The following is a 16,120-nucleotide window of genomic DNA, read 5'->3' as shown; positions in this document are numbered from 1 at the left end:
AGAATAGGAAAAAGCAATTTGCCAATGAAGGAACTTAATGGTTCTTTCCACGAATTTAGTTCCATTTGAAATAAAAGGGGTAAATATTCAGATTGGGATGAAATCTGCTTTTGAGCAACACCAGGTCACTCTTGAAAGCATTTCCCTAATGTTCCTGTTGTCCAGCGACCTCTGTTTATAATTATGCGAAGGTCATCAAGTGCGGACAGAACAGGATTTGGCTATAATGACTTCCTCTGCCGACCGATGCAAATAGAAACATAGAAACATAGAAATTTACAGCGCAGAAGGAGGCCATTTTGGTCCATCGTGTCCGCGCCGGCCAACAAAAGAGCCACACGGCCCTCGGTCAGCAGCCCTGAAGGTTACATATTAATCTATGAATAATGAACAATGGCGGACAGGTAAAGAGCACCCAGCCCAACCAGTCCGCGCCAGACAACTGCGCCACCCCTTCCACCGAAACATTCTGCATTCCACCCCAACCGGAGCCATGTGATCTCCTGGGAGAGGCAAAAACCAAATAAAAACCCAGGCCAATTGGGGAAAAGAAATCTGGGAAAATTCCCCTCCGACCCATCCAAGCGATCGACACTAGTCCAGGAGATCACCCTGGCCGTATTTGATTCCCTGAAGTACTTACCAAATAGGACATTGAAACTCACTGCTCTCATTATTTGGGTTTGCACCTGAAGAATGGCCACTTGGATGAGGTACAGGATTGGTGGCGCCCCCGGAGTCTCCACTCCCACAGAATCAACATCATGAGAAAAGTAGGGAAGAAGAACCTCCTAAACCCGCGACCTCTACCACCTAGAAGGACAAGGGCAGCAGGCGCATGGGAACACCATCACCTCCACATTCCCCTCCAAGTTACACACCATCCTGACTTGGAAATATATCGGCCGTTCCTTCATCATCGCTTGGTCAAAATCCTGGAACTCCCTCCCTAACAGCACTGTGGGAGCACCTTCACCACACGGACTGCAGTGGTTCAAGAAGGTGGCTCACCACCACCTTCTGAAGGGCAATTGGAATGGCCAATAAATGCCGGCCTTGCCAGCGACGCCCACATCCCAGGAACGAATAAAAAAAAGGGCCAAAATTGAATAAAAAAATGGTGTAATTCTCATTCCTTTTCAAAATATGCCTTTCAATCCTTCCTCCTGTTTACAGTGAAACATTGGTTTCCGATCCCCAACCAAACTGGCATGTCTTGGTTTTTGAAAAGTTAAAGGCTGTGCACAGCTGTATATTTCATTTCAGTCGCAGACATTATAATATCAATATTTCTCCTGCAGGCCAGTTCTTATACAGCGATGTCCAAATCATGGAAACATCTGCAAGTGCAACTCGACCTGCGAAACTGCAGAACCAGACAAGAGCTTGGTCCGAAGGAGGCGAGGGGTCCAAGGGGTTGGCGATCATGTTGAATATTAAAGACCGACTCGTACCTGTGGTGAAAAAGCAAAGACGGATTTACAACGGGCTGCATCAGGTCGACTGTTGGTTCGCAAAGAACAATGCTGCCAATCTGATCGATGGATCGTACCAAGATTATCTCGTGTCACATCTCTTTGAGACAAACACAAGCAGCGCAAATAAATAACTCCAACGGGTAGAATAGAATTTACATTTTTCACCACACAAAAAAAAAAGCTGTTGAAACTCTATAGTATTTAGTTGGCTTTTACACAATTACAAATGTCATATTTTGTTTCCATGGTAACCACATAGTTAGTACAATTCCCCCGCAGATGTTCTCCTGAGCTTTCCATAGATGGGAAACATTTTAAAAACTCCATCTGTATCCAGGGTTTTCGAGGCCGCAGTCCAGAGAATCGTTTTGCAAATGAGCAAACTGTTTGTCTCAAGGGATCTTCCACAAAGGCGTTTGCACTGCGGCTTTTGTCAAAATTATCAGTCCTCACCGAACCAAGACTATGACAGGGCTCACATGTCTTCAAACCCACTCAATTTCCCCCACCCCCAAACAGCCAGTGCTGGGCCAGATCCGATACTTCCTTCACTAACATTTTCCTAAAAGCAAAACAAGACTTTCTCTTTCTGACTGACTGACAGACTGACATTCTGACTTAATATCGTGCATCAGCTGTGGCTCAGTGGGTAACACACTCGCCTCTGGTTGTGGGTTCAAGTCCAATTCCAGGGACTTGAGCACATAAATCCAGGCTGACACCCCAGTGCAGTGCTGAGGGAGTGCTGCACTGTCGGAGGTGCCGTCTTTCGGATGAGATGTTAAATTGAGGCCCTGTCTGCTCTCTCAGGTAAAAGATCCCATGGCACTATTTTGAAGAAGAGCAGGGAAGGTGTCCTGGGGCCAATATTTATCACTAAAACAGATTATCTGGTCATTATCACATTGCTGTGTGTGGGAGCTTGCTGTGTGCAAATTGGCTGCCGCGTTTCCCACATTACAACAGTGACTGCACTCCAAAAAGTATTTCACTGGCTGTAAAGAGCTTTGGAATGTCCTGAGGTCATGAAAGGCGCTATATAAATGCAATACTCTTTTTTTTCCAAAATAAAGTAACAAACAAGTGGCCTTGAAGTGGAAGGTCAGCAAGACTTGTGTAAGGATTAGCAGAAACTGATAACAGATTATAGGGTTGCAGTAAAAAGTTTGTCTAGCAACCAGCTTTTCCGATATTAGGAACTGAATCCTTAACACATAAGTATAACATTCCCCTGGTAGATATTTTAATGGAGTGGGTTAACCCTTTATTTTAAGTGCCTACACGAAGCAGTAAGTCAGAGGAAAGCTGGACTGATGCAGCAAGTCTTCATCCACTGATACTGCAAATGGTAATTTCTAGTTTTATATATTATAACTTATTGTTAGCTGCTCTACAGGATTGTCTCGGAAAGTATGGGAAGGAATTTTAACCCCAAAATCCAGGTAGGTTGGGGTCGAGTGGAAGGTTAAAGAGTTAAACATCTGAATCCCGACCACCAACCCTCCTCCAAACCGTCCACTTCCGGTTTTAACGGAAGTGGAATGGACGGGGGCGCTGGGGGGGGGGGGGGGCGCTGGGGGGGGGGGGGGGGCGCTGGGGGGGGGGGGGGGGGCGCTGGGGGGGGGGGGGGGCGCTGGGGGGGGGGGAAACGGAGGTATGTGGCGGCAGCAAACCCGTTCCCAGGAGGCAGATGGCCCATTTAAATATTATAATGAGGCTGTGTGCCTCAGGTTTAACCACCATTTCAAATTTAACTCTGGCTGGTCGGGTTTTTCAGACTTCGGGGAACCCGCCAGCTAAAGTAAGGCGAGGCCTGCTGGATCCGGGAGGTAAGTGCCTTTACATTTAGCTCCTGGATCCAGCATCTCTGCCTCACCAACTTCCCCAGCGATCGAAGACCCCTCCCCCCCCTCTCCGACAAGGCACCTGATCTCCCCCCGAGGCCTCCAATTCACGGCCACCCCACGAGCCCCTCGATCCCCCCAAGATGCCTCCGATCTCCTCTCAAGGCCTCCCATTGCCTTCCTGGATACCCCTCCTTCAGCCCCAATGCTCCTCCGGCCCTGATCCTTCTCCTCACCCTGGTGCCAAGTCCACGACCACCCCCAAACCCCTACCCAATCCCCCCCCCCCCACTCCTCATGCACTGCACATGTGCCGAAATCTGGAACTTGCGATCTGTCAAGAATCCTATTTGCCCAGCTTCTGCCCAGCGAATGCCCGTGAAACTCTTACGCTTGATAAAAGCAAGCATAAGGCCTGCTTTTACCAGTGCAAGAGTTTTAAGAAACAGAAAAATAAAATTTAGCAATAAAGTATACATTTAAAAACATGTGAAATAAATTTATTTTTAGTCCCTTTAAAACATGTAAATTTATTTTTCAAAAAATTTGAATTTTTGTTTTACATATTTAATTAAATGCCATCTTAGTTAATGTTAAATGTGGGCTGATTCTGTTTTATTTATTTGATGTGTAGACGTATTTTTGGGGCATTCCCATTCATGCGCCTGGGGTTTCGGTACATACGGAATCACCATCAGCATGAATGGGGATACCCTTCTGTCATTGGTTGGGCCGGCCCATGTGATCCCAGGGGCGCTTGCGAAGCACCTGCACCCCTGAGGTACACGGGCCTCTACCCACGAGTACCCGGAGAGGCCCAGGACCCCGAATCTCCATACCTCCCGGACCACCAGGTACGCGGCGGGCATTTTGTTTGTGGATCGGAGGCATTTCCCCGCGGGCAGCCTCCGACCGCAATTTCAGGGCCAGTATTTCAGATATTATATTTCCATCATTTGCGTAGTATTACAACATGCCCACCCATTCATGGGATTGTATGTTCGCCATCACCTTGTAACTCAAATGAAATATCTCGGCTGAGATATCTGTATTTTATTTTTAGTGAATATTTTTGTGCCAGGCAAGGCATTGAGGAATGGAACGCTGTGCCATTTCAGTCAAATCGCTGGCGATTTTAACCCGACTCGCTCAGCAGAAACCTGGCGGGCGGGCGGTTAAAATCGCCCCGGCTCTTACCTGTCTGAAATCTGCCACGATCGCAACATCTTCAATTTTAACCTGCTTTCCTGAGCGGGCAGCAAAGACACCCGCCCGGAACCAACAGGGTCCTTCTTTACATGGGCACAGTGCGGCCCGATGACATCATTGAGACCCGACTGCAATTTTAACCCGGGCCTGACCGGGGAATACACCTGGAGTTAAAGTCGGGGACACACAATGTTGGCCTGAAACACTTCCAGGCCACAAAAACAGCAGGCAAGCTGTGGGGGAAAGCTCCCTTCACAGCCATTTGCTCCTTGTCTTGAATCATAGAACAGTTACAGCACAGAGGGAGGCTATTCGGCCCGTCGGGCCCATGCTGGCTCTCTGCAAAAGCACCTCAGCCAGTCCCACTCCCCCGCCCTTTCCCCGTAGCCCTGCAATTGTTTTTCCTTCAGTTACTTATCCAATTCCCTTTTGAAAGCCACGATTGAGTCTGCCTCCACCACCCTTTCAGTCCGTGCATTCCAGATCCTAACCACTCGTAAAAAAAGTTTTTCCTCATGTCATCTTTGGTTCTTCTGTGTCCTCTGGTTCTCGACCCTTCCGCCAATGGGAACAGTTTCTCTCCATCTTCTCCATCTAGACTCCTCATGATTTTGAACACCTCTATCAAATCTCCTCTCAACCTCTGCTCCAAGGAGAACAACCCCAGCTTCTCCAGTCTATCCACGTAACTGAAGTCCCTCATCCCTGGAACCATTCTTGGTCAATCTTTTCTGCACCGTCTCTAAGGCCTTCACATCCTTCCTAAAGTACGGTGTCCAGAATTGGACACAATACTTCAGTTGAAGCCGAACCAGTGTTTTATACAGGTTCATCATAACCTCCTTGCTTTTGTACTCTATGCCTCTATTTATGAAGCCCAGGATCCCAGCGCCCTCTGTGGTGTACCATTGTGCTTACATTACATTTAAGGTGCCAGGATGATACACACATCAATACATAACAGTGCACATATACCCCCAGTGCTCTGTGTTCCTGCACACACTTTAGAATTGTACTCTTTCATTTATAGTGCCTCTCCTCATTCTTCCTACCAAAACCTAGCACTTTTCTGCATTCTTGTGTCTCACCGAGCAAGATTTCCAATTGGTGCTAGGGTAGGGCTAGTCATTAGCAGTGGATTGTCACTATCCAATTGGCAGAGCGAGAGAGAGGGGATTTTAATATCATTCTGCTCTGGACAAACGCAAGGCACTGAGGCGAAAGGATGGATTTGCTAACTCAGTATTCTAACTAGTGCCTCTCCCCTCTCCCAAATACGTAAAGATCAGCAAATAGAACAAGGTTTGGACTGCAGTACTTTTTAATAAGAGGTTGGGCTTTACCTCTTTAATTATTTTTGATTGATTTTAAGTATTTTTCACAAAAAGAACATTTCAGGTGAATTTCTCACAGTGTTATGTCAGAAGGTGATGTGCCACAAAGTTAGAATACTGCGAGACACATGGTGCTGCTTAATAAAGGCAAAATAGTTAAAGGAGTAATGGCCAAAGATATAGTGGAAAATGTCACCTCTGTTTGTAATATTTTGTAATCTAGTTTTGATCAGGTGGATTTAATACACTGGTTCTCTTTTAATTGTAGTGCAGAGGCCATCAGGCAGGTTGATTTGTACTTGCCACACATACAAATATGTTTAGAATTATGAATGAATCTATGAGAGAACCATGTGCATCAATTGATAATGAACAAATGGCCATTCAAACTTTTAAAAATATGGCTAAACTTGTAGATAAGCAGCGCCAACAAAGTTAGGAAACATTAACATGTAGAATGGATTGTATTTTGCAGGCAAGGGTGCTGACAGTGTTACCCTGAACCACCCATCAGCTGCAATTTCTGTTGGTCTTGCTTATACTTGCCAGACCTTTTATTAGATTGCATTTGATGCACTTCCCATCATTCTTACTCACAATTGGCCCAATTTTGACCGTGACTTGCTTCAATTTTTTTGGAGCAAGTTGGTTTTTCTGGCGTACGTTGAAAAACGCCATTTTCCCCAATAAATTTGCTCCAGAGTAACTTAGTTTGGTACGATTTTCTTTAGTTCAGTTTTTTTTTCCAAAAGGGTGCGTTCCCAGACACTTACGCCAGTTTTGGCCATTTATGCCACTTTGGCCAGCTAAAACTTACTCCAAATCCACTTAGGTCAGCGTATATGGGCAGCTCTGAAAAACATTGCGGGCAATGAAGAAAGCAGCGTATATTAATACATCGGCGGACATTAGGGCAGGGATAGGGGAGGGAAGGGAACCGGAGAGGACCTGAAACTAAACAACCAAGCACCAATCATTGTAAGGAAAAGCTCAAACCATTAAAATACTAATAGAAATCAAGTAAATCCTACCTTAATCTTTAAAGTTGGCCCAGGAAGGCAGCGGGCCGGCCTGTGCGTGAGGCCATTCGGCCTGGGATAGGGGAAGCAAGACGCGCACCGGGAGTCCAGTCGTCCAGGGATAGGGGAGGCTGCAAATGAATGGGGGAGGTGCGGAAGCAGAGCGACTGGACGCGGCATCGGTGGGGGGGGAGGAGAGAGGGAGCGAGAGATGCTGGCCTCGATATCAATGGGGAGACTGGGGGAGGGGTGGGGTGGGGAGAGGAGGGAGGCAGGTCACAAGACCCGGGGGGGTGGCGGGGGGGGGGGGGGGAGGTCACAAGAGTTTCGGCGCTACTGAGCATGCGCGCACATCGGACCCGACACCACTGCGCATGTGCACAGCTGCCGGCAGTGGTCTCGGCGCTGGGCTGTTGCCCCCCCCCCCCCGCTGCACTATGTACGCCGCGCTAGAACATGGGAGACTCAGCAGAGCGGGCAGGATGGGGCCACTTTTTTTCGGCGCCGTTTCCAGCGCGCAAAGTCGCCGCATTTAGGGGAAGTGCACTGAAAAAAGGGGTTGGGGAAAATTGGGCCCACATTCTCTTGAAAAGAGAAGGCAGAGGGGTGACTTAATAGAGGTCCTTAAAATTATGGAAGGTTTTGATAGAGTGGATACAGAGAGAGTGTTTCCACTTGTGGGGAAGAGCATAACTAGAGGCCATCAATATAAGATCGTCACCAAGAAATCCAATAGGGAATTCAGAAGAAACCTCTTTACCCAGAGAGTGGTGAGAATGTTGAACTCACTGCCACAGGGAGTGGTTGAAATGAATAGTATCGATGCATTTAAGGGGAGGCTAGACAAGCATATGAGGGAGAAGGGAATAGAGGGTTATGCTGATAGAGTTAGATGAGGAAAGACGGGAGGAGGCTCGAGTGGAGCATAAACGCCGGCATGGACTGGTTGGGCCGAATGACCTGTTTCTGTGCCGTATATCCGATGTAATTATCATCTGCACATATAATCAAGGCTGTCCACTAACAGTGTTCAAATATGAGTTGTATAAAATGAAGTGCTTTGACCAACACTCGGTGGAATGCCGCACTGGTCCATGTCAACATGGATTGCGTTCAAGAGCCGCAATTAATTTCGTTTTTGTCTTGGGAGGATATGCTTGTCAAAACTGTGGCTCAGTGCATTAATAGTTAGAATTGGCTCTTTATCTACCATTACTTAAATGGGTTCATCTATATTCATCAAACTGAGTCAAATTATGTACTCCATTTACCAGCCGGTGTCACATAGCCCTTTTATTTTATACTTCGACTGCCAAAGATTTAATAATAGCATTTTCTTGATTCAAATAGCCATTGTTTCTTTGACTTGAGTTGGTTCCCATCCCAGTTTCCCTTTTGGAAATCCTATCCAGCTCCTACATCCACATTTTTTTGAATAAAGGCTCTGGACAGAAATGGCCTCACCAGAAACGGTTTTGAGGATCAGTTTCGAGCTGCGTAGCGCAGTATGGAACATTTCCCCAATTTCCCCCTTCACTGTCATGGTCAGCTTTGATTGGGAAGGCAGGACTAAACCATCGCTGGTCACTTCCTTGACCTGTCTGCAAGGAGGCATCCTTAAGCTGTCGGAGATGAACTCTCGCCACACTCCTCTCTTCTCCTTTTCCGGACCGTATCCCTTACGTCACTCCGGTGCCCCAGTGAACTCTGGTGAACTGTACACTCGTGAGGCTTCCTGAGTTATGTGTCCATTGAGGTACTTTGACTGTGCATGTCAGAGAACACGTTGCTTTTCGATGACTTTATTCCATTCCTTTTGGGGCAAATTTGATGTAATCGTTTAATTTTTTTACAGCAAGTAAATATTGCGAATCTGTACTCAAAAGTTCTTTGTATTGTTCCATTAAACTTGTCTACTTTTGCCATAAACTTAACAAAGAGTTGTGTTAAGTTGATACAGAGGACTCCTCAACTTTCAAAAAGCACTCCTGATATAACTTTTAGCATGGTCGAATGACTCTGAGTATTAACATCAAGGAATCATAGAATCATATAGCACTGAAGGAGGCCATTCGGCCCATCATGCCTGTGCCAGCTCTTTGGTGGAGCGATATAGTTAGTTCCTCTCCCCTGCTCTTTTGCCATTGCCCTGTTAATTTTTTTCCTCATGTATTAATCCAATTCCCTTTTGAAAGTTACTATTGAATTTTCTTCCACCGCCCTTTCAGGCAGCGTGTTCCAGATCACTATGTAAAAACTAAATCCTCATCTCACCTCTGGTTCTTTTGACAATCACCTAAAATCTGTGTTCTCTGGTTAGTGACCCTTCTGCCACTGGGAACAGTGTCTCCTTATTTACTCTATCAAAACCATTCATGATTTTGAATACCTCTATCAAATCTTCTCTTAGCTTTCTCTGCTCTGAGGAGAACAACCCCGGCATCTCCAGTCTATCCATGTAACTGAAGTCCCTCATCCCTTGTACCATTCGAGTAAATATCTTCTGCACCCTCTCCAAGGCATTGACAACCTTCCTAAAGCGTGGTGCCCAGAATTCAACTCAATACTCCAGCTGAGGCCTAACAAGTCTTTTATAAAGGTTTATGATATGTCCTTACTATACAGTATAAATGCACACGAGGCCCATACTTGAGAGAAAGTCACTCTGTGACCAGTTACCTTTATTACCAAGAGCTCAAGAGGCAGACAGTGGGTGGAGCTTCCCCTTTTATACCAGAAAAGGCCAGGTTAGGAGTGTCTCCCACAAGTTCGCCCCCTGTGGTCAGTGTTCTCAAGGTGTACAACTTAGGTCAGCTTATACATGGGTTACAATGATAGTTGAATACATAACATCACCTCCCCCCCCAAAGTCTTATTGGGATCACAGGTTAAGTCTCTCTGGTGGTTTACGCTCCCTTGTAGAGCGCCTGAGTTGGGGCTCTGGTTGTTGGGCGCTGGCCTGAGTGTCTGCTGTTTGCGGTGCCTCAGGCCTGTCCGAACTGCCCACAGTGACTGGGCTCTCCTCCACTTGGTTCCGGTGTTCGGTCACCTGTGGTGGAGTAAACTCTACGTCGTGTTCGTCCTCTGCTTCTTCTATGGGGTTGCTGAACCTCCTTTTAGTTTGATCCACATGTTTGCGGCAGATTTGTCCGTTGGTAAGTTTAACTGCCAAAACCCTATTCCCCTCTTTGGCAATCACAGTGCCTGCGAGCCATTTGGGCCCTGCAGCGTAATTAAGGACAAAAACAGGGTCATTGACATCAATACATTGCGCCCTTGCATTCCTGTCATGGTAGTCACATTGTGACTGATGCCTGCTCTCGACAATTTCTTTCATAGTAGGGTGTATAAGGGATAACCTGGTTTTGAGCGTCCTTTTCATTAGCAGCTCTGCGGGTGGAACCCCTGTGAGCGAGTGTGGTCGGGATCTATTGGCCAACAGGAGGCGTGATAAGCAGCTTTGTAGGGAACCCCCTTGGATTCTGAGCATCCCCTGTTTGATTATCTGCACTGCTCGTTCCGCCTGGCCGTTTGAGGCCGGCTTGAACGGTGCCGTTCTGACGTGGTTGATTCCATTGCCTGCCATGAAGTCCTGGAATTCAGTGCTTGTGAAGCACGGGCCATTGTCGCTGACCAAGACGTCCGGTAGACCGTGGGCGGCAAACATTGCCCGTAGACTTCCTACCGTGGCAGAAGGCGTGCTTGAATTTAAAATGGCACACTCAATCCATTTGGAGTAGGCGTCTACTACAACCAAAACCATTTTTCCCATGAAAGGACCTACGTAGTCCACATGAATGTATGACCATGGCTTGGCGGGGCAGGACCAGGGGCTAAGGGAGGCTTCCCTGGATGTGTTGCCCAGCTGAGCACATGTGTTGAACCTGCGAACACAAAGTTCCAGGTCTGCATCTATCCCTGGCCACCAAACGTGTGACCTGGCAATTGCCTGCATCATGACAATGCCCGGGTGCTCATTGTGAAGTTCTCTGATAAACACCTCTCTGCCCTTCTGGGGCATGACTACTCGGTTTCCCCACAGTAAGCAATCGGCCTGAATCGAGAGTTCATCCTTGCGCCTATGAAATGGTTTAAACTCCTCAGGGCATGCCACGTACATGGCTGCCCAGTCCCCATTCAGGACACATTTCTTAACTAAAGACAGTAGCAGGTCTTTATTTGTCCAGACTTTAATCTGACGGGCTGTCACAGGTGAGCCTTCGTTTTCGAAAGCTTCAACAGCCATGACCATCTCAGCATCATGCTCAGCTGCCCCCTCAGTGTTGGCTAGTGGTAGCCTGCTGAGTGCATCGGCACAGTTTTCAGTGTCCGGTCTGTGCTGAATTGTGTAGTCATAGGCGGCTAACGTGAGTGCCCACCTCTGTATGCGGGCCGATGCATTCACATTTATGGCCTTGTTGTCAGCCAAAAGGGACGTTAGGGGTTTGTGATCTGTCTCTAGCTCAAATTTCCTGCTAAACAGGTACTGGGGCTTCGATGACGGCAGTCCTGTCGAACGGGTCAAAAGGACAAGGCAGCTCGCAGGCGTTTGCGGACAGGCTGTGGGTGGTATACCACACAGCCTGTGGGGAGCTCCTCGACCAGGCGAATATTTCCGCGGTACAGACTGGCCGCTGGCTGAGGATGCTGGTGGCAAACTGCTTGTCCCGGCTCAAGGCCAGGGCAGAACTGTGGTTCGATTCCCGGGACCCCAACCTCACCGAGGAAGCAGTGGTCAGGCAACTGGCACTGGTCCAACGGAATGGAGGAGGAGAGGAGGAGAAAACCTCCAAAGGTCGGGTAAATGAAGTAAAACCCAACTCGATTCCCAAAAGGGAATAGCACCAGGAGGGTGGCCGCTCGATTGATAAGGAGGGAGTGTGCTACGGGTGCGGGAAAGCTGGGCATTTTAAAAGGGATTGCAGGAGTCCAGTAAAGAGATATGGGGGGAGAAGTTCTTTAGGAGCCGCCCAGAGTGGGGGAAGTGGAGCGAGCTCCTCACCATCCCTTGATGAGATAGTAGCTGCAGTGAGGACAGCGCTGGAGGGGACTGGGAAGGTAGCCACGGCAACAGGCAGGGAAGCACCAGCAATCCTGCCAGTACAGAGGCCGTGACTAGCCCAGACCCAGCCTGCATACCTGTGTCCACTAGAATACAACCCCTGGGGACGACCCTGGGTCAAGATGGAGGTTGAGGGTGTATTGGGTACTTACCTTTTGGACACTGGTGCTTCCAGCACGATAGTCCATTCGGAGGACCCCGCAACCTCACCTCTATCAAACGGGGTGCCGTATCAACTAGTTGGGTTCACAGGTAATGAGAAGGCTGGGTTTTTCTCAGTCCCGCTCGCAGTTCGTTTAGGAGCACTCCAAACACAATGGAAGTGCGTCCTGATGAACTGGGAGCAGGTGGGAAAAGGGATCTTGGGGGCTGATTTCATCATCGCTCGCCAGATCCTAATAGACTTGAGGAATCACTGTCTATGGGGCACAGTGGGCACGGGAGCAGAGGGAGAAGTCATGGTTATTGATAAGAAACAGGGAAAAGGGACTCTGTGTACAATGAAGCCAAAAGGGGGGTTACAACCTGGAGGTTCTGGTCGGTAAACCCCGGCCGAGTACCGGGCCTATGTGAAAGCAAATCTTGCAGCATTTGCCACCCATAAACATGATTGTGGGAGAGTCACAGGAGTGGAGGTTAGAATAGATGGGGATCCTATTTCCCGCCCGCAAAAGCTGTATGGCTTTCCCCGAGAGGCAGAAGCAGACTTGGAGACAGCTTTAAGCTCGCTTGTCGAGCAGGGTGTTTTGAGACCCATAGCTACCCATGTCAACTCCCCGCTTTGGCCGGTTAGGAAACCGGACAATTCTTGGAGGGCTACGGTGGATTATAGGGTGCTCAATAAAAACATCCCAGCTTGTGCCCCCACAGTAGTGGCGGTTGCGGATCTGATAGGGGAAATCCCTGCATCCGCAACCACGTTCACAGTGTTGGACATATCCAACGGGTTCTGGTCTATCCCTGTACGGAGGGAAGACCAGTACAAGTTTGCCTTCACCTTCCAGGAACAGCAGTATACATGGAGCTGCCTCCCACAGGGCTTTCATAATAGTCCCAGCATCTTTCACCAATGCATGGCGAACTGCTTAAAAGGCTTCAGCCAACCACACCAGCTGGTCCAGTGTGTGGACGACCTGTTGTTGTTCACAGACAGCAGTGAGGAACACGGTCCACTGCTGGCCGAACTGCTGGTCTTACTGAAGGAAGGGGGTTTTAAAGTTAACCCCAGAAAGCCCAGATAGGTCTAGGAGAAGTAAAATTCCTGGGCCTGACGATAAGGGCAGGAGAAAGGGCCATTGATGAGGCTAGAAGAAAGGCAGTGCAGGAACTCCCTGTCCCTAGGGATGTGTCGGGGGTAAGGTCTTTCCTGGGAATCACTGGCTACTGTAGGGACTTCATCGAGGACTATGCAGCCACTGCCGCCCCTCTGCTCAGACTCCTACATAAGGGGGTCGAGTGGGAATGGGATGAGGGCTGTGAGGCAGCATTTGTCCGTCTTAAGAGAGACCTGCAGGTAGCACCAGCCCTAGGGGCAATTGATGGGGGGGAGGAATTCTTCCTGGAGGTGGCAGCCAGTGGTGACAGCTTAAGTGCAGTGTTGCTCCAGGAGCGAAACGGTCAGCTGAGACCAGTGGTCTACTCCTCCAGGGTCCTCACGGAGGTAGAAAAGGGATACTCCAATTGTGAGAGGCACTTGCTTGCCAGCCACTGGGCAGTAAAGAGAGCTCAGATCTTTACCGGAATATCCCCCATTACACTCCTCACCCATCATACCCCGACGCAGATGCTGTTGGACGGGAGGATTAAGGACGGGACAGTGAGCAGTGCTAGAATCACTCGCTGGACCCTCCTCCTCTCCCAAATAACTTTAAAGGTCAAGGGCCTCTGCGAGCCCAGGCTCGCAGCAAATTTAATCTAACCAGGGCAGCCGCATAGATGCTCTGTGGAGGGGGTATGGGACTTCAACTTTGGATTTCGGGCAGGGATACACCCCACAGGCCGCGAGATCTACGTTGATGGCTCCAGTTCAGTGTCCGCGGGTACAAGACTCACGGGCTGTGGAGTTTGGGATCCCAAGGCAGGAATTGCCTTGGCTCTTAAACTCCCATGCACCCTGAGTGCCCAGCAGACGGAACTCTCGGCGGTGATGTATGTGGTCACACACCCCGAGGAATTCCCGACCCCATACACGGTTTGCTCGGACAGCATGTTCACTTGCAATTGGTGTACAGAGTATCTGGCGATTTGGTCACGCCGGGGGTACACCTCTGCGGATGGGAAGCCCCTTGTGACCAAACCCCTGCTAGAAAAGATCGTGGCTGCAGTGGGAGAAACCGGGGATGTATATATCCATGAGGTAAAGGCCCACTCCAAAACTGAGCCACGGGGGGAAGGTAACCAGCAGGCAGACCTGCTGGCAAGGGAAGGTGCTCGTACAGGTTGCCCATGGGACCCATACGAGGCAGGCAGGATAGCAGCAGCAAGAAGCAAGCCAGGGACACAAGGGAGCGTAGGGGCAGCTGTGGCCCCGGACCTTAAAGTAGTCCAGATGCAGGATCCAGTCCTGAAGGCTGCCTTGGCTGCTATCATAAAGGGGGAAAAGGCGGAGGGCCCATACAGTGCTGTAGATATTGCTGTGCGGGAAGGCATGTTGTTTAAAGGGGACAAATGGGTAGTGCCGCCACAACACCGGAGGGAATTCCTTCAGCTGGCCCATGAGGGTCCAGGTGCGGGACACCCTGGGCCGGAATCTACCTGGCAACGGGTAGAAAAGGCAGGGTGGTGGCCAGGCCTCCGGGAAGATGTCCGCGACTTCTGTGCAGGCTGTCTGGTTTGCGCTGCAAACAATCCAGACCCTCAGAAAAGGAAGGTGTCTATGGGACATGTCAAGCGGGTAGAGGGACCATGGCAGTCAATCCAGATCGACTACATCGGACCCCTACCGGCCGCCCAGGGAGGTTATAAATACTGCCTCATCCTGGTGGATGTGTTTTCCAAGCGGGTGGAAGCCTTCCCCTGCCGAACAGCTACCGCGGTGGGGACTGCAAAAATCCTGGTGAGGGAGGTGTTCTCTCGGTGGGGTCTACCTCAAATCGTGGAGTCCGACCTGGGAAGCCACTTCACCGGCCAGGTGATGCAGGCCACCCTAAAGGTGCTGGGGATAAGAGCCAAATGGCATGTCGCCTACAACCCTCAGTCCTCAGGCCCTGTAGAACGCCTGAACCGGACCCTAAAGGAAAGGCTGCCCAAGGAGACGGGAGACTCACCGAACAAGTGGGTGGAGGTCTTACCGTTGGTCCTCATGGGAATCCGGGCCAGTCAGTCAAAGAGCACAGGGTACTCACCCCATGATGACTGGCCGGATCATGAGAACCCCAGTGCATGTGTTGGCGCCGGTTCTCACCGAAGGGCAGCTCCGAGAGGTGAACCGGGACCGGTTTGTCAGGAACCTGTTTGAACAGCTTCAACAGATTCACTGGCAGGCGGCCAACAACATGGGTAAACAGCACCGTGCCAATCGGCTGCTGCTGGAACCCCGCAGTCACCATGATTGGGAGGTGGGCGACCAGGTGATGGTGAGAAGCTTCGCCCGGGTCGGGGTATTTGAACCACTGTATATGGGACCATACAGCATCGTCGACAAGGCTAGCCCAATGGTCTATGTGGTTCGACTGCCTCGCCGGGTGAAGTGGTATCACATTAATCAGTGTCAATTGTTTGACCCCAAAAGAGGTAAAAAACAGAGGGGACGAGCAAGGGAAGGGAATCAGGCACTGGGGGAAGAACAGGCCCCGGTGGATTTGGAGGCTCCGGTGGAGGCAGCGGACCCCGAAGCTCTACAGCCGGGGCTGGTTCACTGCTCCTGTAAGGCTATCCCACCACTGGGTAGAGGTTCCCAGCCCACTAACAGAAGTAGGGAGAAAGGCTCTACCATTAGCAAGGTCCAAGAGGAAGCTGAACCTCCCATGGTGGATCAGCTGGGGCTAGCCCAAGAGGTGGAGGAGATGGCATTGCAGCCCATAACGTGGGACTCTGCACCGACAGTAAGGAGGAGTAACAGAGTGCCACAGCCCAGGGCGCCGTGGTCCCCTGTTTACTTAGCTCCCCGCCCCAGACCGAGAAGGCGAAAGACAACAGGGAGGGTGCTCTGTTGCGCTAGCAAGGGTCTCCCACC

At 49.7% G+C, this 16,120-nt stretch overlaps 1 protein-coding gene across 2 annotated transcripts in view; it reads left to right on the top strand.

Annotated features, from left to right (window-relative positions):
* Positions 1-2,985, top strand: part of itih5 (inter-alpha-trypsin inhibitor heavy chain 5) — a 79,362-nt gene extending 76,377 nt beyond the window's left edge. For both annotated transcript variants that reach the window (XM_070896565.1, XM_070896564.1), the window contains one exon: positions 1,302-2,985. In XM_070896565.1, coding sequence (XP_070752666.1) covers positions 1,302-1,609 — 308 coding nt within the window. In that variant the 3' untranslated portion in view covers positions 1,610-2,985. The remainder of the gene's footprint in view (positions 1-1,301) is intronic.
* The last annotated feature ends 13,135 nt before the right edge of the window (positions 2,986-16,120 follow it).

Source organism: Pristiophorus japonicus, chromosome 13 (assembly GCF_044704955.1).
Source record: "Pristiophorus japonicus isolate sPriJap1 chromosome 13, sPriJap1.hap1, whole genome shotgun sequence".
Lineage (NCBI taxonomy): Eukaryota > Metazoa > Chordata > Chondrichthyes > Pristiophoridae > Pristiophorus > Pristiophorus japonicus.
This window is presented reverse-complemented; position numbering and strand designations above follow the sequence as displayed.